General features: G+C 45.3%; 1 protein-coding gene and 1 long non-coding RNA gene across 4 annotated transcripts in view; both read left to right on the top strand.

The window, feature by feature from the left end:
- Positions 1-796: 796 nt before the first annotated feature.
- LOC147235408 (uncharacterized) lies at positions 797-6,300 on the top strand. Its single transcript, XR_015109216.1, has 5 exons — positions 797-1,383; positions 2,094-2,240; positions 2,337-2,405; positions 2,503-2,609; positions 5,801-6,300. It is a non-coding gene; the product is annotated as an uncharacterized LOC147235408 (long non-coding RNA).
- Positions 6,301-8,253: 1,953 nt separating this feature from the next.
- rap1gap2a (RAP1 GTPase activating protein 2a) overlaps positions 8,254-22,437 on the top strand; it is a 98,153-nt gene continuing 83,969 nt past the window's right edge. Inside the window, exon 1 of one of the 3 annotated variants that reach the window (XM_086143514.1) lies at positions 8,254-8,332. In XM_086143514.1, coding sequence (XP_085999640.1) covers positions 8,292-8,332 — 41 coding nt within the window. In that variant the 5' untranslated portion in view covers positions 8,254-8,291. Of the gene's footprint in view, positions 8,333-20,057; positions 20,350-22,437 lie in introns of those variants that run through there. The other 2 variants (XM_086143513.1, XM_086143516.1) reach the window with 2 other exon arrangements.

Genomic DNA, 22,437 nt, shown 5'->3' with positions numbered 1-22,437 from the left:
TGAGTCTTTAAAAATGGTTCTCCGCAAGAAGTATCTGGTTTTATGAATTCCACGAGTCACCAAGCACGTACATCACATGAGTTCCTATGGAACCTTGGAAAAGACCCCTTCTTGGAATAGGAGCTAAAATAGTTCCTGGTTCCTCTGCTGTCCCAATGCATGGAGAGAGAGCTTAGCTAGCTCCTGAAACGGTTCTGGGAACTGCAAAAAGTTCCTGCAGTGCAAAAGGGGCTAATTCGTGACAGTCTGTTCCTGTGCATGTGTTAGTGACAGCACTCACGCCCACAGAGCAGCTGTTCAGGGTTGTAGTTGGATCGGAAAAGGCCTCGGAAATCTAAAAAACCTTTTCCGACACGTATTTTGGCGCCTCCGTTTCACACGGTGTGCCTCAGGCACTTTATATTCACGTGGAAGGGATCGGGGAAAAAGGTGTGTTCACTGTACAGGCCTCCGCCTCAGCGAGAGTACAATTTCCTCAGAAGTGAGTGAAAACATCCACGGACTAAAAGAACACTGATATATTTATGACAATATAGTGAGTGAATAACCTGCTTAAGTCCGATTTCATATTTGTTTTCATGTTCGGATGGTCACATTAAATGTAATCCATCTTGCCTTGGTGAGCAAGAACTTTGCGTCCCACAGGCAGGGCAAACATGTAATCAGGTAAAAACTGTTCTCTTTCAGGACTTTTTACTGCGCTGATGCCCCAGATCAGGTTAGGCAGCAAGTTAGGCAAGGCAGTGTGTGTGTGTGTGTGTGTGTGTGTGTGTGTGTACGTTTGTGTATGTCTTTGTCCAAAAAAAAACAAAAAAAACGAACTAACCCAAGCTTACTGTTCTGCATATTTCCTGTGCATCGTGTATTTGCAAGTGTATTTGCAGTCCCTATGTCCTCTATTGTAAGTCGCTTTGGATAAAAGCGTCTGCCAAATGCAATGTAATGTAATGTAATGTAATGTAATGTAACCAATACCTGCTCAGTTTTCTGGAATCTGTCCCGTTTTCTGTTGAAAAGGAAATGGAACTCCGTCCCTTGCTGTAGGTTTTTGTCTTTGGGATCGGGGAAGACGACGGCACCGATTTCACCTCCGGGATGGCTTGGAAGGGACGGGGCCACGCTCAGCTCATCACAGGGCCTGACAAAATGCAGCCTAAAGTAAAACCTTGCCATAAAAATCCAACAAGACATTTGAGTCCATACGGGTATCGAGGGTTTGGGATCATCTGTCAAGTCAGTTCCTCTTTCCAGACCATGCAGTTGAAGTTTGCCTTACAGCCGGTTGCCAAAGACATCTCATTCTCCTGGGATTCGCCTTGCGCAGTTGCCGCTACCCTTCTGTCTCCACTGGTCACGGCAATTTTCCCCCAACTTATCGGGCAGGTAGGGGCACATCTTCCTTTTCAACCAGATGAGCGGAGAAGGTCAGAGGGAGAGGTCAATGGTCAATGTTCTCAAAGCATGCATGTGGAATTCTCTCTTAGCAAAAAGCAATACTGCTGCTCTTAAATGCTCACCTCTGCCCTTAATTTCTCCTAGCCCATAACGTCATTGTATGGCTCATCAATTTTATTCCTATAAAGTTACAACTTAGTCCTCTACGGCTACCACGATTGCATATAATCCGATTTGATCGCGGCTTATTTGACACTTTCATTATTTAACTTGTGCAATTAAACATGAAGTCAATTTCTGCTCTTCTTTTCCTTTTAGATCACGTTGTAAGATCTGTTTCTGAGTAATCTTGTGGACGACCCTTGCGAGAACTACAGTTGATGCTATTGTTATTTTTATTCGAGACTTCAGACACACGATATGACATTTGCATTGACGGAGAGTCTTTCTCTACTTGCTTTTTTCAAACATTTGCTAGCAAATCAGGTGTATCTGTAACAAAACAGGTAAAACAAGTAAAGATTATTTATTCCATTGTTTTTTGTTTTGTTATTTGCTTCACATGCAGGATTCCAACAAATAAAAAGATACCATAATAACGGCAGATGAATTACTACCCTGTAGAAATGTCTTCTTCAAGCAACGTAGTTCCCCTTGTGATCCCAAGCACAGGAAAAATAACTCTTCCCTCTTGACAGCTTTCAGCAGATATGGCAGATTCTTCACCCTCAAAGCACTTCAACCCGTAACAACGCCGTTTCTGGATGAAGAAATGCAGCCGGCGGGATGCAACGCCGGGGAAGATGCGAGTCTTCGGCGAGACCGAAGACTCCAAGCCAGCGTCGGTCGGTCAGAAGGAATCTATGTGAAGAGCCTACGTTGGATTTTGTGAGTCGCTTTTTGGTCCCACCACTAAAGTTGTATCCATTTGGTCGCAACAGGTGAGGGAGGAGGTTTCGAGCGGAGGCTTCAAGCTGCAAAGGTCATTTCCTGGCTCCGCACTCACAGTGGTAAGAAGCGTAGGCGATGTATTTGTTTATTTAACCCGCCAGCTTGAATCAAAGTTGTCAACCGGTCGATCTCTTTGTCGTGTTTGTGTTTCTTCAGCAGGGAGCCCGACCAAGTGTGTGGAAGACGGAAATGCACTGTTGGGCTGCGAGGTGGAGATGGACGCCCCGGGGATTTGGGTCTTGCTATTACTTTCTCCTTTAAAGGTCAGCACCCGCATTTATCAAGTTTCTTAGAATTATTCATAAGAACACTGCTACGAATTGGCTGAAGAATATCAGCTTTTATATATACATGCAAAATCAATCTTCTGCTAGCCGAGCTTATATGGAGAGCGCTTCCTGTTAGATAGATAATAATAGATAATAACACTTTATCGATCCCCATAGGGGAAATTCATTCGTCACAGCAGCACAACAATAACAATAAATATGAATATAAATATAAATAGAAGAGACAATTGAAAGGACGAAGACAACAACAAGGATAAAAATGAATGAGGACATGACGTGTGAATGAGTGAGGTAGTGGTAGCACTGATTCACCTCAGCGCTGGTCAGAGTTTTGTGCCGTCCAGTCGTCTGTTAAACACAAAGGGGCGAACCAGAGCCATTTTATCATTGCGATTTTTGTCGTTGATGAACATCAACTTCAATTGAAAAGCGTTTTCATGGAGTCATCGGAGTTTAGTGAGGGTTCATGAGACTCGTAAGACAGCCGGTGCAGGTTTCACCAGACGACCATAAGGATGAACGATGTTTATGGGTTGTATTTGACCTGTATCCCAAAAAAAGGTTCGGGTCTTCTGCTGCAACTCAACTACTCTGGTCTGGGCGCTAAACCCACGGTGATGTACCTGGACCTTGATATTCTGGAAAATACCATACATTCGGGTTGCCTGTCCAGGTTTAAAAAAGGAACATATCCTAAACTGAGCTAAATATAGCCTGATTGATAATTCTATTTTTGTTGCTTCTCAGGGGTTGTTCAACCCTTTCACACGACTGTGCCCTTTTTCACTTCCCCCTTTGTTATCTTAGCACTTTTGCTGTGGGCCATGTGAAAGGATTCTGCAAGCGACCTTAACGGGGACTCCCTAAAGAGCTCGGAGACATTTTAGTTTTTGCCTGGAACCCGCGGCGGATTCTTTTGTTTTGATGTATAATGCAGGCGGATGAAACCCAGATTAGTGCTTAATCCCACTTGGATGTCGCACCGCGTTTGGCGGTGGAATTTCAAATCAAACACTTGATCGCTCACGGCTTACCAGCGTTCTGTAAAATGTCAGATGAATGCATCCAAGATTAGATGTTGGAGGCGGAGAAAGACCCGTCGTATTTGTTCTCCTGCCTTCTTAGCCGTTAATCCCAGATCTGCTCAGCCCAGACGGCTCAAATATACCTTCAGCGTTTCTTTTATGATGCCGCACACGTCAGCGAGCGTCCGACGCTGGATCGAACAGCAGCTGAATCTCGGTCTGACCGGCTCGGAGGCCGCAGGATTTGCGGCAGCAACACACACGCGCACGCTCACATCTCTGCAGAATTATTTTTTGCAATTTGGAGATGTGCAGCCACATTGGCTGGTTTCATCTCTTGAGGTTCCTCTTTGGGAGGGAGGAGGATGCATGGAATCAGAATTGTTAGATGTTCTACAGATAAAGTCAGACCTGAGACGGACAAAGGAGAGATGGTGAGGATCTGGATGGAAGGACACTGAGGTCCGAACTGCTGGGCAGGAGGTCTAGAGCAGTGTTTCCCAAACACTGTGCCGCGGCACATTAGTGTGCCGTGAGAGATCATCAGGTGTGCCGTGGAAAAACGCCCACTTTCACCTGATTGGTCCGAAAATGATTTATCCAACGCAAATAATGTGTCTTCCTATGCCTAAATGGGCAGCGTGCCCATTCAATGGCAACGGGTAGTGAATTAACTTGTGCATCAGTGTATCAGAGTGATTAGTGACGCTTTGCGTGATACATTTTTATAATAAAAAGTACCGTAATTTCTGGACTATTGAGCGCATCTCAGTATAAGCTGCACCGGCTAGCCGATCGCTATCTCGGTCTTCCTCCTGCGCACTAAAACCGTCAAAGTCGTCATTGGTCTGATGTTACGAGGATAAACGTTTTGCGGCGTGAAGCTCGTTAGCGTCCCCTACCCAAAGTCCATATATTAGCCGTATTGTTGTTTACGTGAAAAAAGTCGCGGCTTATCGTCCGGAAATTACGGTACTTGTATCTGCGTAAACAAACAGGCAGCATTGTTGAAAACTACCAAGATGAGTGAGAAAGCAGTGAAAGCTTGCTACAAAGTTGCTGAACTCATCTCTAAATCCAAACAGCCACACACCGTAGCAAAACATCAATACTACCTGCCGGCAAAATCATTGTCGAAGAAATGCTCAGCTCTGGCGTTGATAAAGAAATAGCCGGAGTTCTCTCAAATAATACCATTTCCAAACATATTGAAGCCATGTCTTCGGACATTGCAATTGAAAATTGCAAATTTGAATTGCAACTTGACAAATCTACAGATATTAGATATATTAGATTTCACACTAAGTAAATTGAGACTACGGTTTCATTCTAACTCATTCAAAAATGTTTTTGACATATTTATTTGGTGGTGTGCCATGCGATTTTTCTAATGTACAATATGTGCCGTGGCTCAAAAAAGGTTGGGAAACACTGATCTAGAGGAAGACCAGAGAGGAGATTCACTGATGGAATGGAAGAGGACACGATATTTGAAGATGATGCAGATAAAAGGTCTAGATGGAATTAGATGAAAGGAAGTGAAGAAGAAGAAGAAGATGAAGTGTATGTGTTCATAGCGGTACAATAGTTCGTGGTTGTGGTATTACTTAACGTTGACCAGAAGAGAGCGATAGTGAGCTGAAGCATGCCTCTCCATGCCTCACTGATGGAAGAACCAAAGAACTTTGGCTCTGTTTCATTCATTCATTCATTCAGTCATTAAGTCATTATCTGGACCACTAATCCTGAACTTATTAGCTTTGGGGGTGCTGGACCTTTGCTGTCATCGGGCAAGAAGCAGGGTTCAGTCCATCACTAGACCACCATCTCATTTACTCTTTCATTCATGCATCTTATAGCAACAAATAACCATTGACACATCATTAACCCTCATATTATGTTAAGGGTCAATTTGACCCATTGGGTCAATGGGTGAAATGGGTCAAATTGACCCTTAACATAATATGAGGGTTAAGACACAAACATTCACTCTTTCATTCATGTACGTGTGTGTTCATTTAATAGTCAGCATCGTTTTCTGCTTATGGCCCGCTAGCCGCAGCCAAATTGGGTTCTCGCGTGTGTGGAAAAGACCTCGTCGCTAAGCTCCTCCGGCAATCCTCCTGCTCACCTTCACAGGGACGGGCTGAAGATGGCGCTTGGTAACATAAGAGGGATGAGACGAGTGGTGAAGCTGGGATTGGACTTCCCTCCTGCAGGAACGTCCAACGAGAAGACGCCTTGGACTTTGGTACAAACCTGGACAGATGAGGGAGCGGGCGTGAAGGTGGCTAAAGGTGACGGCAACCACCCAGGAGGGGCTTTCCACTGGACCCAAAGGGTGGGCGGTGGAAGGTTGCGGCCGCTCCCTGCCGGCGTAACTCCAACTTATCTCTGGATTTTCCAAAAGTCTGAATTTTGCATAGAATTACAGGATGTCCAAATACCCAGTTGTGCTCGTGTTTATCATCAGTACAGTGTCAGTTACAGTCGACTGTTGTGACCGATTTTTATTTCTTTATTTTTTCCTCCTCAACCTTTGGCAGACCTCCAACCGACTCTCTCTAATCTGGTTTCCAAGGCAACCTCAACCACCAGGACCAATTAGAACTGACAAGGATCCCTGCGCACTGAACTGCCTGGAGATGATGGGGGGGAGAGATATGACAAAAAAAAAAAAAACTGCAAAAAAAAAGGGGGGGGGTGCGAGTTGCTGTGTGTGTGTGCGTGTGTGTGTGCATCTATATTTGTGCGTGAGTGTGTGAGGAGAGGCAGTGAACGCTGCTTTGCACGAGCGTGCACCTGTTGGCTCGGTGGCGTTCGCATTGGTGTATCCATTAGGGAGGAAAGATTTAATTAAAGCTGCTGTCTCTCTTCCTCGCTCTGTGCTGGAGCCACGGGCAGGAAGCTGATCAATAACAAGTAGTTTAGAGCGGCTGATTTTTTTTATTTTCCTTCTTCTGCTCGGGACGTCGGTGGACCCAGGAGCTGCTCCTGAGCTCCGCGTGAAACACTGTGTGTGTTTGTGCGCGTGTGTCCAGATGCGTTATCACGATGAACTTTAATATATCTCCAATGTTTGTATATTGGTCTTAACTTAAAGAGCGTTTTCACACCTTGCGCTTTTAAGACGCTTTACTATTCCATAGCGTTCACCCGTTCACTCAGACACAGATGGCGTGCAAGGCGCTAACCGGGCCGTCAGGAGGAGCCGGAAATCGAACCCCCGACCTCCTGAATCGAAGCTCCGCTCTCACAAATGAGCCACATCTGCCCCCGAAAATATACATAAGTGTGTACACATACACATATATATTATGTATGCTTTAAATTACATAAATACTCGGCTGGTTATCTGGTTACTGCAACGGCTAGTTAGAGCGAAAGCTACCTGTTTAGTATTTAGCCGGAACAGAAGTTATCTGTACTCGATGTATACAGGACTGTCTCAGAAAAATAGAATATTGTGATAAAGTTCTTTATCTTCTGTAATGCAATTACAAAAACAAAAATGTCATACATTCTGAATTCATTTCAAATCAACTGAAATATTGCAAGCCTTTTGTTATTTTAATATTGCTGATTATGGCTGATATCTTAAGAAAGCTCAGAAATCCTATTTCAAAATATTAGAATATCATGATAAAGTAATTTTTGTTTTTTTAATTGCATCACAGAAGATAAAGAGCTTTATCACAATATTCTAATTTTCAGACAGTCCTGTATATTACGGATGTTTTGATTCAGTTTGATATTCGGCATTCAATTATTCACTATAACACTCATCTTGCACGCGAGGGTGGAGAGGTTTCGAGTCAAACAACCGTTCACTCCGTCGTTCACGTCAACAGACGTTCACCCTCTCATTCACACATTTGGACGATTTGGGGTCTGTTGCACCTCCTGCATGTTCTTGGATTATGGGAGGAAACGGTAGGGCGGTGTCAGGGAGACTCCTCCGTACTGGAAGGCCTCCTGTCAGAATCCAACCAGGTACCTTTTTGCTGTGGGGCGGAAACACTCGCTAATGAGTCTATTGATAATAAGTCCAGCTTCTAATTGTTTCCTCGGATATTTGCAGCCAGCTGTTCAAGTGTGTACCAGCTTCTGTAACTGTGCCAACGTTATTGTAAACTTCCCATCTGTGGTGACCCCTTTGTCTCTTTCTCTCCCCTCCTTTTCCATCCGTTCATCTTCTGGCTTTTTTTCCACAACCAGTTGCGGCTGCTTTTGAAAAACTGTTTTCCTTCCCTTTCATTCCTGCCTCCCGCTCTCATCTCGCCTCTCGCTTCCTCCCCTCCATCTCTCGGGCTTGAAAGGCTTTACTGGAGTTTTAGGCGTAGCCTTCTCCATGGTAACACCATCTCCCTTTCTTACACACACACACACACACAAAAACACACACACAGTCAAGCATGGGTGCAGTTTCTCACTTTCTCTCATCTTGTAATTTTGCCCTTCCCTGCGCTTTATCACTCTACCCTCCCCCCCCCATGTGCACTCCCTTTCTCAGATTCCCTTCTCCCTCTTTCTCCCACATTTTCTCTCTCTCTCTCTTTTACTCTGAGATCTACTCGACCACCCTATCAGCTGGTCCTCAGCTAATGCTGCAACATCCACCGACTGCAAGATGTTCAATCCAGCCTGCAAAGGATCCGCGGGGGAGCCAAGGTAAGGCTTTGGCTGCTGACAGCATTCTGGGTGCCAAATGACTGATGGAAATGTGTGAGAGTATGTGTGTGTGTGTGTGTGTGTGTGTGTGGGAACTCTCCAGCTGGACAGAGCGCGGCTGTGTGAGTTGCGGGTTTTGATCTCACACTCGTGTTCTGCGTGACACATAGGAAACACACATTGCAAAGTGCAGGTCCCCCCTCAGCATTTTTGTTTTTGCTTCACTCAACTTGAGGAAAACACCGCTGTTTAGGTGAAACGTGCGTGCTCTCGTGCATGTGCAAGTGAGCAAATGATCCCGGATGAAATGCTGCAATGGTGCCGCGCTGATGGGTAAATAGCTCCGTGTTGTGTTTATGTGTTCGTGTTTGTTATTGTGATGGTGTGTGTGTAGGGGAGCAGCAGTGAGGGTGGGGGGGTGTGAGGTATGTGTGTGTGTGGGGGGGGTGAAGTTAGGCTTCTGCATATGTGCGTGGGCGGGTAAGAAACGTATCTGAAAACACTGCCTTCGTGGCGTAAAGGGCAACTGGAAGGCGAACGTATAGACGCCAAGAAATAGGAAAATATGGAAAACACAAGGAGGTTTTCTCTCAGTTCTCGTCACTAAGAGGTTGGAAACAGAGCCAACGTGGACTTTGCATGTTAACCGCATGTGAGAGCTGTGTGCCAGCCAGTGGGTGAATGACTTCATGCATGCCTGCATGCATTCCGTGGCATTCGTGTGTGTGTGAGTGTGTGTGTGCTTATGCCAGTAGGCATTCATCCAAGTTCATGTCAGCATACACTGCATGCTGAGAGTGTGTCAAGCGTACACAAAACGCGGAGTATCTTGGAAAATATTCTGAAATACAGTATTACTATTACTTCCTCTCCCGACCACCTGTTATCCCTATTTCCACAGTTTCTTCTCCCTTCTTATTAAAGCTGCATTCCACCCGCCCCTGCTGTCCACATGAACAAATAACTCCCCCCCCCTTCCCCACCTCACCGAAAAACAAAAATACCCATTATGCTGGAGGCGGCAGAGATAGATGCGGAGGCTCTCTTTGGGGGCGCGGGTCAGGAACCGGTCCATTAGAGGGACGGCGCATGTTAGGTGTTTTGGAGATCCAAGCCGGGCTGAGATGGAAGTTTGTAGATCTGGAGGAAAACCGGAGAGGAGGTTTATGGACGGAGAAAATAAGCGAGGTCTTTCAGAGGTTGCAGAGGTTTCAGAGTCTCTCTGTCCAAGCAGACAACAAGCGCCTCTCCTTTTACTGCAATACAGCCGTTACCGCTGGAGGGCAAAAACACTACACTTTAATAATCCGAAAAATAACAACCCTTTAATGTAATATTTAAGGTCACTATCCCCGAGTGTCTTTTCCTGTTTTAAGCCTCCGGGCGAAGCGCATTCATTTTTTTTTTGGTTACCGGAATTGCTTTTGGATTTTTGGATATCGGCCGCTGTTTAGTAGCGATGGTGACTGCTCTGGCTCAACGGTCCCTGAATTACCTGCAGAATGAGAAAAGCTAATCTGCAACTCGCAGGTGGGGGGAGGAGGGAATTAAGGATTTCTCCCGGAAACATGCATTGGGTTGAGATAGCACACACACACACTCTTTACCCTGGGGATTTATGCTGCTGCTGCGAAGGCGGCATATTCTTATCAACCTTACGGCTGCAGCTCCCTTCAATATCCTCCCGCCGTTCTAGGCCTTGAGTGCTGACAAGAGACAGATCAAAGATTTTACGTTTTTCCCCTCGCCCCCAACGTCCGCCCTCCTCATCATCGTCTCCGGTTCATTAATCCTCCCACCGGTCCCTAAACATTTCGCATCTCTTGTCTCCTCAGCGTTCTCACCTCCAGCCCTTCCTCCTCCTCCTCCTTTGCGCCTGTGGTAATTACACCTCTCTCCTGGCTCCCTCTTTTGTCGTATTTGACATCTAAATCAGGTCGCGCGTCTCTGAAATTGTGATGAATAACGTTTAACAAAACGAAGCGCTGTGGTTTTATGTTTCGCCCTTTAACACCATGACCCCGTTTTATTACCTCCAAACTCTGATACTCTGTCAAAACTCCAACTTGTTATTTGTTTTTTAACACTTTCTTAAACCAATACTTTCTCATCCTATCCTATATTCATTCAATTATTTTATTAAGCCATTTATTTTCATAATTAATTAGCCTTTAATTCAATTATTTTATTATTTCATCCGTCCATCTGTTTAGGGATTTTCTAAATGAATAATTAATCTGTTTATGTAACCATCAAATGAATGAACTATGTATTTATTCATTTTTTTATTTTTCTATTTTAAAATTCTATCTATCTATCTATCTATCTATCTATCTATCTATCTATCTGTCTGTCTGTCTGTCTGTCTGTCTGTCTGTCTGTCTGTCTGTCTGTCTGTCTGTCTGTCTGTCTGTCTGTCTATCTATCTATCTATCTATCTATCTATCTATCTATCTATCTATCTATCTATCTATCTATCTATCCATCCATCCATCCATCCATCCATCCATCCATCCATCCATCTATGTAGTTTAAAATCAATATATTAATAGATTTATGTCTCCATTTATTTAATTACATATTTTTCTTTCTGTTTATGTAATCGCTGTCCATTCATCTATTTACCTATAAACATATAGCATAGTATAATCATTTTATTTGTTTGTTTGTTCATTCATTTTGTGTTCCTATGAGGTGGGAAATGAAATGCGGGGACATTTCTGTGTTTTCCCCTTTGGCCAAATCTGATCGTGTGCTTTTTTTTTTTTTTTCCCATGCGGCCCCGTGGCCGCCGCTCATCTGCACCCGTGTCATCCTGGCTCCCTGCGTGGCTCTTTATCTCCTGGCAGGGCGGCAGTGAAGTATAGAAATGGATGGTTTTTTTTTTTTCCCTCTGATCAATGCCGCCAAGAAGAGTGGAAAAAACAAGAGGGAGGAGAATGCTTAAGGCACTTTGGAGGCCCTGGGTGGAGGAAGTGTGCATGTGCATGTGTGTGCATGCGCATGTGTGTGGATCTGTCATAGGTTATTAATTTGCATTAAAATACACACGTCAGCTTGTGTGAGTGCACGGGTGCATGCGGTAACCCTTCATATCAAACTTGGTCGTGTGTGAATAGATGCATATAGACGCATACACTCGTGCGTGTGTGTGTGTGTGTGTGTGTGTGTGTGATTGAGGAGGAGTGGGTGTATGGGTGGGCATGCTGTCACTTTCACTTCACCACGGGCAGAAGAACGATGAGGTGGGGGGTAAAAATAGAATGCGGCAAGAGGAGGAAGCAAGGCAAATAAGGGTGATTCAAGAAATTTAAACAACTTTTCCTTCTGTTGCTCCATCAACAGGAGGGAGTTGAGATTTCCAAATCTTCCCATTTGAATTCCTGATATTGAAATAAAATAGCAACCCTTTTACTGTAAGAGACCGTTTGCATGTATGCCAGTTGCCCGGTTGAAAGCAGGGTTTATGAATACATCATTTACACTCGACCCATGTGCGGCGTTCCTCGCCTTGTACTACCCTTTCCCGCCACCGGAGGCAGTGTTAAGCCAGCAACACGCTGCTGGCAACCATGGTGATACAAACATGACTTTTCTGCCTATATTAAATGAGAGCTGTTGTTTCGGTCACATTATAGCTGGTTTGTGGACTTTGGTGGCTGCAGGAAGCTGGGCTAACGGAGCTAATGAAGCTAATGAAGTGCAAATGTCAACGACAGCAGGGTGACCCCGAGCATCATCGTCCCGACAACGAACCCGCTGCTTCCGCTCGCTCTGCAAACTTCGCGACTCCGTCGGAAGAGCGCGTCGGGAAGTTTCTCCACCGCAAAGTGTTATCACGCCTTCTGCTATTTGCAGCAGGGCCTCGTGTCTGTCCCCATTAATCCCCCCGCTTTCACACTGTCATTTCAATTAAGGAATAAGTTAGCCACAACGCAGCTGCACCCGCCCACACACACACAGACACACACACACACCCATTCATGTTACCGCTTTCGTATCACCCTTTTCATTAAAAATTAGGACAGCGAAATCAGATTTGTTGTTACGCTCTTGCGTCATAGTGATAACGCCCTTTGTTTCGATACCGGCTGGGTTCTTTTAAGTCTTGCATGCCCCGCCTCCGTGATTGTAGAATTATCCCTCTACAAGGGTTGATAACAAACAACCAAATTCAGTCTGAATATCCACGTGGACAGTTCAGTGCCGAGGGAACAGAAATAACAAAGCATATTGGAAATGTTGCTCTGCGGTGGATCCTACCCCGGGGACCCCAACCTCTGCGATTCGGGGCCACGTGGGTTCGGTTGTTGCACAAGAGTAAGGCGGACGCGGTTGAGTCGGTTAAAAAGCAGCAATCGGCTGTGTCTTTATCTGTGATCCCCACGCTGTACCTCCAGTATGACGGAGGAACCTATTAGAGGCACAAAAGGAAATGAAGGATGATAATGAAGGAAAAGAGGACAGACTCATACAGTATTTGTCTGGATGTATCGCCCTCTGGGAATCTGTCTATGACTAACTGCCTTATTACATGGTGTGGAGGGAGAGCGAGATAGAGAGACAGACAACTTGTGGTGGGGACGCAGCACAAGTGATGAAAAATTGAAGCGCCGCTTTGGGATCCGAGGGTTATTGAGAACGGACCGAACCAAAGCTGGGCTGATAAAACAGGAAAGAAAAGCAATGTTATTTCTGTTTTTTTTTTTTTTTTGTCCCACTCGAACTCAAAATCCGTCCGACCTCAATAAGACAGACGTTTGATTGACAGGCGTCTGCATGTCAACGTGCAATCAAAGGTGTGGCTCCTTTAACGGGTTGAATTAGAAATGAATCATTTACAAAATCGCTCGGAAAAATACCACTGACAGGTTTGTGTGTGTTTATGTGTGAGAGAGAGCAAGTGTGTGTGTGTGTGTGATTAAGTCATTATCTATACCACGGGGGTGCTGGAGTCTATCCCAGCTGTCATTGGTTGAGAGGCGGAGTTCATCCCGCACCGGTCCCCAGGCGATCACAGGGATAAAGAAAGTGGAAAACCAACCATTCACCCTTTCATTCAACCATCACATGGAGACATACAACCATATTCACTTCCTCATTCCTACGTCAAAGGGATATAGAACCATCCGCTCTCATTTACACTTCATATTGAGGTGCGGAGACATGTACTTATGCCTGTGAGGAACCGAGTTTTGATTGTGAGAGCATCGGGGCGTCTCCAGAACTCCTCTCTCCTGGGGTTCTGCAGTTGTCAGGATGGACCAGAAGTTGCTTCAAGAAGCAAGACAGATCCCGATAGCGGTGACGGGGTGATGGGAGGTCAAGGCTGCACAGTGTATTTGGGGGATTGAAGGCTGAATCGCTAAAAAACTTGCTGGTTGTGACAGAAAGATGCCAGCGCCATGCTTTGCTTTGTAGGAGGTTGCAGATCTGCAGATTGGTGTGTGTGTGTGTGTGTGTGTGTGTGTGTGTGTGTGTGTGTGTGTGTGTTCGCATCCACATGAACAAATGACCAGCACAAGTTAACAAAAGCAAAGGGAGACAGTGACAAACTACTTTGACAAATCATGATCTGTTGAATTTTTGCCCAGACGTTTGAATGAGAGTGAATAGTTGAATGTCTGCATGACAAGTGAAGGAAAGAGTGGGTTGTTTCTCTATATGATGTTTGAATGATGTTTGCATGTCGCTATATGTGCCTGTGATGGACTGATTACCGGTCTAGGGTGAACCCTGCCCTCTCGCCCAATGACAGAGATATAGATAATAAATGAATCAATTGCTTAAATAACTGTCTTGAATTAAAAGACACAACATGGAAGGAGAGCCCTGCAATGAACCCAGCCTGCAAATCGCTAGGTCGGTGCCCCGCAGCTTCAAATCGGCACATAAATAATTGGTGGACTCTAAATAGACATCGCCTGTGAGGTTATTGTGCAGCTCAACCAGATGGTGTAAATTGTCATTTTTTTTCCTCGGACCGGGTTTTGGCCTTTTTTACCGCTTTCTCCTGCCTTCCTTCCTCCCACGGACGCAGACCTGAAAAATTCTCACGCAATGTACACTAGTTCTGTAAGAAGACGATCAGAGGAGTCTTCTGTTTCGGTAACGATTTTTCCCGATGTCCTTAGACAAGAAGGCGGTTTTCACCTCTTGACAAGGCGTTATGTTGCTCCCTTTTCAGCTGTCACGGCCACGCCCTCTTTTAATGAGTTCACGTTGCGGTTTCAGGCGTCGTGCACGAACCGAAATTTTCAAAAAAGAGAAGAAAATGACACTTTCGGATCTTATCCGCCCCCTATTTCTTGCAAATCCAATGAGAAGTTAATTATCGCACGGAGAATCATGGCCCCATCCTTGCCGCAGGATATATTCGGACCATGAAAGGCGGCCTGGACACGAGTGTGGCTTTTCAGATAGTCAAGGGGGATTATACTGAAACAGCACAACCTCTCCAAGTAGGTCACACACCTACCGGCAGCGCTTGGTGTGGTGTGTGGCTCTAACACTCCTTTCATACTCAGTACCTCCGGAACGTTGCGTGAGAGTTTCACTCTCCACTTGGAGAATCGTATCTTCAGTTAACAGTTGCGTGTTGGTGCGTTGGGGGGGGGGAGCGGGTCCCGCGTTATCGCCCGCGGTTCCTCGAACGGCAGTCCCGAGCCGTTGCGTCGGCCATGACACCTGTGGCTTGGGTAGCGCCGATAAACACGCGAAGTGTTTGTAACGTTGGGCCGTGGCATCTTTTCAAATCGTGTTCTAATGAAGTGCTGAGAATGCGTATGAGTGAAGAGTGTCATTCTGCTAAATCTCTAAAACCAATCCGAGCTTGTGCAGTTACCATGACGCCCCTCCTCCGTCCCCCGTTTTGAGTTGTTGTCAATTCTGACCTCAATCACGACGTTACTGTGAGAAATTCGACAGTCCGCTTTGTTTTGCATCATTTCGGATCATCTTGGCGAAGGCTGTAAGAGCTTCTGCAGATCTACCTGACGTTTTGAACATCTCATCATCCCAAGATCCCAATAACCCGGTAGAACAGCTCTGACGCTCTCACGGTGACCGTAAGATCCCACTGAGGGAGATAACGTTTGTTATCTTTGTTGGCTAGGGTTGCACGGTTCCATCGGTACTTGGAGCGTTGGTTCTTGGTGATTGGTGGTACTCATTACCAAATACTTCTTGTGGCGCACCATTTTTCAAAATATTTTCAAAATTCATATACAATCACTAATACGTTCAATAATGGACAGAAGGATCGGGAAATGGAGCGCCGAAGAGGTTCCGAGCTCTTCTGACCTGCTGCTGAGGAACATAAACATTTTTGCCAGAATAAGTTCAAAGTTAGCTTAAGGTGGGGTTCGTCACGCGGTGAAGGAGCGCAGGGAGAAGATAAAAACACTTCAAGTCATCTGATAGTCCATGGTTATGATTCCCGCCATGCAGAATATAAATGCTGTGGCAGTTTCCTCCTCCATGTTGTCCATCTCGCTTTCCTTTTTTTCCACTGCGGTTTGTTATTTTTTAGTTTGGTGCTTAAGGTCACACCGGTCCCTATGGCGGTCCCTTACTGCCTGTGTGAGCAAAACTAAAAGGTTCCTCTGCAGGAGGGTAAATCCTGGAACATTGTTTCAATCTGAAAGCATCTATTAGGACGGACGTCAGCCAGACTGCTGTTTTCAGACTTAACCAAGAAAATCGAAAATCCATCTTCAGTGTACGCTTGCAAATTCAAGCCAACTGGTAAAACTGGAGTGACGCCACTCTCGCGCACTTACCATCGCGTCTGTGGTCACAGGAAAAGTGGCGGCTGTGTTGCAGCAGCGCCAGTGTCACATTCCCAAAACAAACACTCTTTCAGCTAGTTTGCTGACGCACTAATGGGCTCTAAAGATCTTTTCGCCGAAACCAAACAGGCATTAGTGGGGGAGGAAAAAAAAAGCTTTATAGGATTGATGATCGCGGGAGAAGAGAATGCACTCGACACACCTACAAAATGATGTTATTATGGTATGGCCCCCTGGGTCATCATGACTGACTCTGAGTCCTGGGAGAAAAATTGATTCTGCGTCAATACCTTTCAAACGGTTGCTCAATAATCAGCTAACGTGTATTATTTACCAATCGGCAGACATTTTTTTTCCTCATCGCTTTATATGGAAGCAGTGTTTGCGGGTTTCTTATCGGATTTCAGCTTTCCAGTATTGCCAGTCACGATCACAGAAAACTTTTAGCTCACAGAGTTTGAGTGCTTCACTCCTTTTGTTTATTTAACATATCTATATTTTTGCCATGAGAGTAGATTATGCAACTTTCACTGATTGATGCTGGCTTTCAGTGCTGTCATTAAAGGATTGTTATTATCATCTGTCAGATGAATCTGATGAGGTTCTGCCAACACTCTGTTTGAATTATCACCTGAAATGATGAATACCTTGATCTCAGAGGAGCCTCAGGCCAGCCTTGACTTTTACGCTAGCACAGAAGGTTTTTCTCCCAAATGTTCATTTTAAGGAAATGAACCTTCCCTGTGACAACGACACGCCGACCAATCCTAGCAGAAGCCTGCACCACAGGCCATGTGACCACAAGGTCACCAGGAGATTTGTAATAATAATAATAATAATGATAAAGATAAGGGTTGTAGAGTGGTTAGCGCTTCTACCTCACAGCAAAAAGGTCCCAGGTTCATTTCCTGACAGGGAGTCTCCATGCTCTCCCCTTGTCTGTGTGGGAGTCCTCTGGGTTCTCCGGTTTTCTCCTACAGTCCAAAACCATTTAGGACAGGGGTGTCAAACATACGGCCCGTGGGCCGGAACCGGCCCGCAAGGAGGTCCGATCAGGCCCGCAGGATAATTTGAAAGAGAAAAAAATGCATAAAAGACAAGGATTAAATTTTTTTAATCAAATGTCCTTGTACTTCTTTACACCAAAACAGAGGAAAGACATGATATTTTGGTTATTTATTGCTGAGTATGCTATTATTTTAATAGTCCGGCCCACTTGACGTCTACCTAGGCCGTATGTGGCTCGCGATGAGACGTGAGTTTGACACTCCTGATTTAGGAAGTTCATTAGAGACGCTGAGGAACGAGGGAGAGAATGGTTTTAAATCTCGATATGCATTTAAATGAGAGGGTGAATAGCTGTATACTATACTACTATACTTGTATACTATTTTCTGCAATTTCCTTCGGGATTAATAAAGTTGTTCTTATTCTTATTCTTATTCTTATACTAGCCCTGTGATCAATTGGCAATCGGTCTCAACCAGTGAAAGCGGGATAGGCCCCAGCAACCCCGGAACCCTGAGTGCAAAATATGCAGTATAGATAAGGGAATGAGTGAATGACGATAATAACTTGGATTTATAAGCGCGTTAGCGAAACCCAAGGGCGCTTTGCAACGAAAACAGCAATAAACTGGAGAAACGGTATCTGTCAGGCATCGGCCTTGTGGAAGAGTTGAGTTTTTGGGGAGTTCTTTCAAACAGTCCAGAGATGGGGCATTGTGGAGTATAGAAGGGAGAGAGTTCTCTGTGTTTCTTTGGAACAGAGTCTCAGGAGCGAGCTTTGAGGGTCACAGTCTGCTGCTGTAGAGAAAAACAAAGCTACTAAGTATGAAGCGGTGCTGAAGGATTTAAAGGTAAACCAGAAATTTGCTTTGTTAGAACATCGGTCAGACTGAAATCCCTTTACTCAGACGCCAATCCGTCACAACCAGTACAAACAGTCGACCCTGCGGCTTCATAATTTGCTCGCCCGGTGATGGGTTTTGCCATTTCTGTTTCTGTATCGAGCCGTATCATGTGAGGACTCAACTCTTGTACGTGGTCTTTGGATGCAGTGTTTCTCCTTTATTTGCGTCCAACGCAAGCAAATCTGATTGCGATGTTTATTCTGAGTTGCACATTTGTAAAATCTCTCTTGCCCTTACTGTGCAGGGGATTCTCATGAACTGGAATTCTTCGGATGAACGCCTTGCCGATATCTTTGTTCCGTACGAGTGATAGATTTAAGACTGAGCCTTGCACTTCCCCAGCCAATGCCTCCTTTCAATGATTGGTCAACATCATTCGTCCACCCAAATCCCAGGTGTCCTGGTTGATTAACCACTGACCATAAAGGTTCGGGGCGACCATCGATTCGCCCCGTGCAGGATCAGGATGATTAGCCTCTCGCTGTCCGAGCAGTCTGCGCAGCTCTAAGTGTCCCGGTCGTCCTGGTCATGGGTAGTTGTTTATCGGACTTGTTGAGTTTCACCTCTCATCTCAGAAGCTTCTTCAGTCCTGAACTGATTGTACCAAGAATCCCAAGCACAGTTCCTTATTCCATCTTCTTTAGTCCCATGTATGATGATTCAAGTTCACAAAGCACAACTCAACCTGCTGCTTACATCCCTCCACCATCTCCCAGTCGCCGCCTGGATCCAACTCAAATCGTCCGTGTTTACAAAACAGTCCCTGTGCAACTGAGGTGCCTCGGTTACGTCCGCACCGTGCAAAGACGGCAGGTTCTCCCGTGGCTGAAAGCGAAAATCCCCACTGTACTCACCCTTAGCGCATAGTACCATCTCACAAATGCACTTATGAACCCTGCGCAAATCCTATGACTCAAATTCTGCTTTGGCTGCTCGGGCCGATGTCATTTTGTAAGTAGAGATGTTTAGAAGTGTCCGCAACCTTCTGACACACCCTGAAATTGGAGGTCGGGAGTGATTTTTGCGACACACCGAGGTGACATCTACCCCCATTTGGGAGGGAAGGTATATTTTGATGTGCATGTTTTAACCCTTGTGTTGTCTTGCGGGTCAAAAGTGACCCACTACCATGTTAAGCTGTAGAAAAAACACCTTAACATATTTTTTTCCAACTTGAAATTTTATGACTTTTCCTAAAGAGACCCCATAATTAGAAAAAGTGATACTTCTTTTTTGTTTATGTTTCTATGTGGGCTGTTCACCACTAGGGTACAAAGATTGTCTTATGGGTCATTTTTGACCCGTAGGACAAGGGGAGTAAACACAATGTTAAGATCGCACGAGGGTTAAAATCTTACACACACACACATTTGCATTCACTCAGTGGCAGTTGGGGCATCAGTTGGCTAGTCTTTTAGAGCTTCTTATGGAAAAATAACCCAAAATATATCTGGTGGATTCAGTCGACGAGTGGAATCACTGAAACCAGGGGTGCGAGGAGGAAGCATGCAGGAAGGACACTCCCTCGCCTCCTTCACCTCGCTAAATATATACTTTCAGCAGGATGGCGAGTTACATTCTTCCCCATTTGACATGCACTAAACCATTTCTTTTATTTGCTCTAACACACACTTGATATCAAATACAGGTTTATTGTATTAGAGATATTTTCTTTTATTATCCAGTGTGTGTGCGTGTTTAAGAAAGGAATGCATTTACAAAAAAAAAAAAAAAGAGCGTTTTGTGTGTCTGAGGATGGCTGCGATAAAAGGTGATTCGAGGACCTGAAATGCACCTGTTTAATGCGTGTGTGTGTGTTTGTGTGTGTGGGAAACAAATTCAGGCCATCAGATGGGAGATTGCGGAGATTGTATGTGAATATGTACTTAAGTGTGTGTGTGCTTTGTGTGTGTGTGCTTAACAGCCTTAGAAAGCCAGAAGAGCAAGCAGTGCTTCATGAAAAAACCTGCCCAATGCTCAAGAAGCGAAAAAAAAAGGGGAAAATGACAGCACTTTGAGAGCAGGTGGAGAAGATGTAGAGGCCGAAAGCGGAAAGGGGAGGTAAAAAAAAAAAAAAAAAAAAAAAAAAAACAAGAAAAAAAAAGGGCAGAGGACAAATAGAGGCGAGACCTGAGCTCGAGTGAGGAAAGGGAGGTCGGGCGATCATGTGAGGGGAGAGGCAAAGAGCGGCAGAGATAGAGGCGCCAGCACAGCAAACCTCCAGCAGACTCGAAGCCCGAGACGGACGGTTGACAAGTTGGGCCGGAGACAATGCTGAGGAGGAGGAGAAGCGTGTCGTTCGGCGGATTTGGATGGTGAGTTTGCATTTCCATTGGCTGCTCTGCGCGGCGGACTTTCATACTCACTGCCGCACAAACAGTACATTTAAGTCAATTCTCGCTGTGAGAAAGTGTGTGCTGGGTCTGTGGGTGTGTGCTGTAAAGCAATGAAAACTTTTTTTTTTTTCAGAAAAAGGAAGGATGGGTGGAGGGCTTCTATGTCACACCTCGAACACCAGCTTTGACAGTGTATTCACATGTGTGTGTGTGTGTGTGTGTGTGTGTGTGTGTGAGTGCACAGTTTTGCTCTGCACTGTCTCCGTTCTGGGAAGAATTGTTCTCAAGAGGTGGTGAGCCGCGTCTAGTGTTGTTCTCTTTTGTCTGTGTTATGGCACACACACACACACACACACACACACACACACACACATTGGATTCAGCCCTAGCAGAGCTTGTTTACCCGCTGTTCTTACTGAGGAAGCTCCTACGACGCGGTTCTAAAGGAGCCCATCCGCCGAAAGTGACCCCCCCCACCCCGCGACTGGTTGTCATGTCGACGCCGAGGCTCTGCTTTAGAGCACTTAACCTCCCCAGCGGGGCCGAGGTGGCGACAGACAGGCCGAAATCACCTAAGACTGCGAGAGGCTGAGGGGCAGCCGCCGCCACCCATCGGCCTTTGTGGGAAAAAAATGGGCGGGTGATCGGGAGCTGAGCATGACTTTGGGCTATGGCCGCCCCGGGGCCACAATAACATACTTTCTAGTTAACTATTAAATGTTATTGAGGAGTGAAAACACCTCGCTTATTTGAACTTTAAAAAGCGATAAAGAATCGATGCTTCAACATGGAATCGTCTTTGTGAACAAATCACAGCAAGATGGTAGGATTCCAACAGGGGGCCTTTCTAAGTGGAGGCTCCAGGATGGGTTTGTCTCGTGTGATGACAGGGTGAATGGCTGTATGCCTTTATCTGAGTCGTGATTTAGAGGGTGAATGGTTGTTTTTATATGATGCCTGAATGAATGAGTGAATCTTTGTATATGTCTATATGACAAGTGAATGAAAGGATGAATGATTGTATGTTTGTACATGACATGCAAATGAGTGAGTGAATGGTTGCATGTGAATGTTGTGGGTCTCCATTTGAATTGTGACGGAGTGGATGATTGTGTCTTTAAAAATGTGTTAATGAGAATGTTTGTATGACTACATGACGCGTGAATGAGTGAATGTACGGTTGCATGTCTCTGTGGTGTTTGATGACAGGATGAATATTTGTATGTCTCCTTATGTCGCTGGAGCCTATCCCATACTGTGCTGTACTATACAAATTGCACAGATTTTCAATATAAAAAGCTTAATTGGAGTAAACTGACAATTTTCCCCAAAAAATTGGCTTCACATAGTCTGTTAAAAGTTTTCAGACCAGCACAAAATAATTTTTTATACTTCATTAATACCTTGCGGGAAACTCCTCTCTGCATTTAATCCATCATGGATGAACCATGAGTAGTTGGCTGCCATCCGTTAGCGCCAGGGGAGCAGTTAGAGGTTCAGTGTCTTGCTCGACAACACTTCCACACACTAGTAGGAGCTAGAAATTCAAACCAGGAATCTTCTGTTTGCAGGACGATCACTAACCCCCCGCGCCACGCTGCCCAAATAGCAGCATTTTCTAATACTATAAATGCTCAAACTAGCCACTTTACACCCACATTGGTTTTGGCTCATCGGCTCAGTTGGTACATTAGGCGTCTCGCCAGTCGGAAAGCTGGCTCCTTCTGTCTGGGTGCCAAAGTGTCTTTGGGAAGACAATAAGCCCCAACATGCTCCCAATAGCCTGCTTGCTGTCTTGGTGTGTGAACGGGTGAACGCTATCAAGTGCATAGCCCTCTCAAACCGTAAGGTATGAATGCTTTGTATGAACTGAAGCCATTTATTGAACGGATAGTTTAGCTATCATTCAGGTACTTGCGTGCCAAGTTTAGCTCCTGGTGTCGGACAGTCCGGCCTGGTGTTTTCCAGACCCCTCCCCTGGCAAGACCATCGTGCAATAACCCCGGGCGTAGACGACCGCCCACCTGGGCGACCTGCCAGACCTACCTGGGAGACGAGAGCTTTGAC

Source organism: Fistularia commersonii, chromosome 3, assembly GCF_037954325.1.
Source record: "Fistularia commersonii isolate RoL2024-O1a breed Wild chromosome 3, RoL_Fcom_v1.0, whole genome shotgun sequence".
NCBI classification, from domain to species: domain Eukaryota; kingdom Metazoa; phylum Chordata; class Actinopteri; order Syngnathiformes; family Fistulariidae; genus Fistularia; species Fistularia commersonii.
This window is presented reverse-complemented; position numbering and strand designations above follow the sequence as displayed.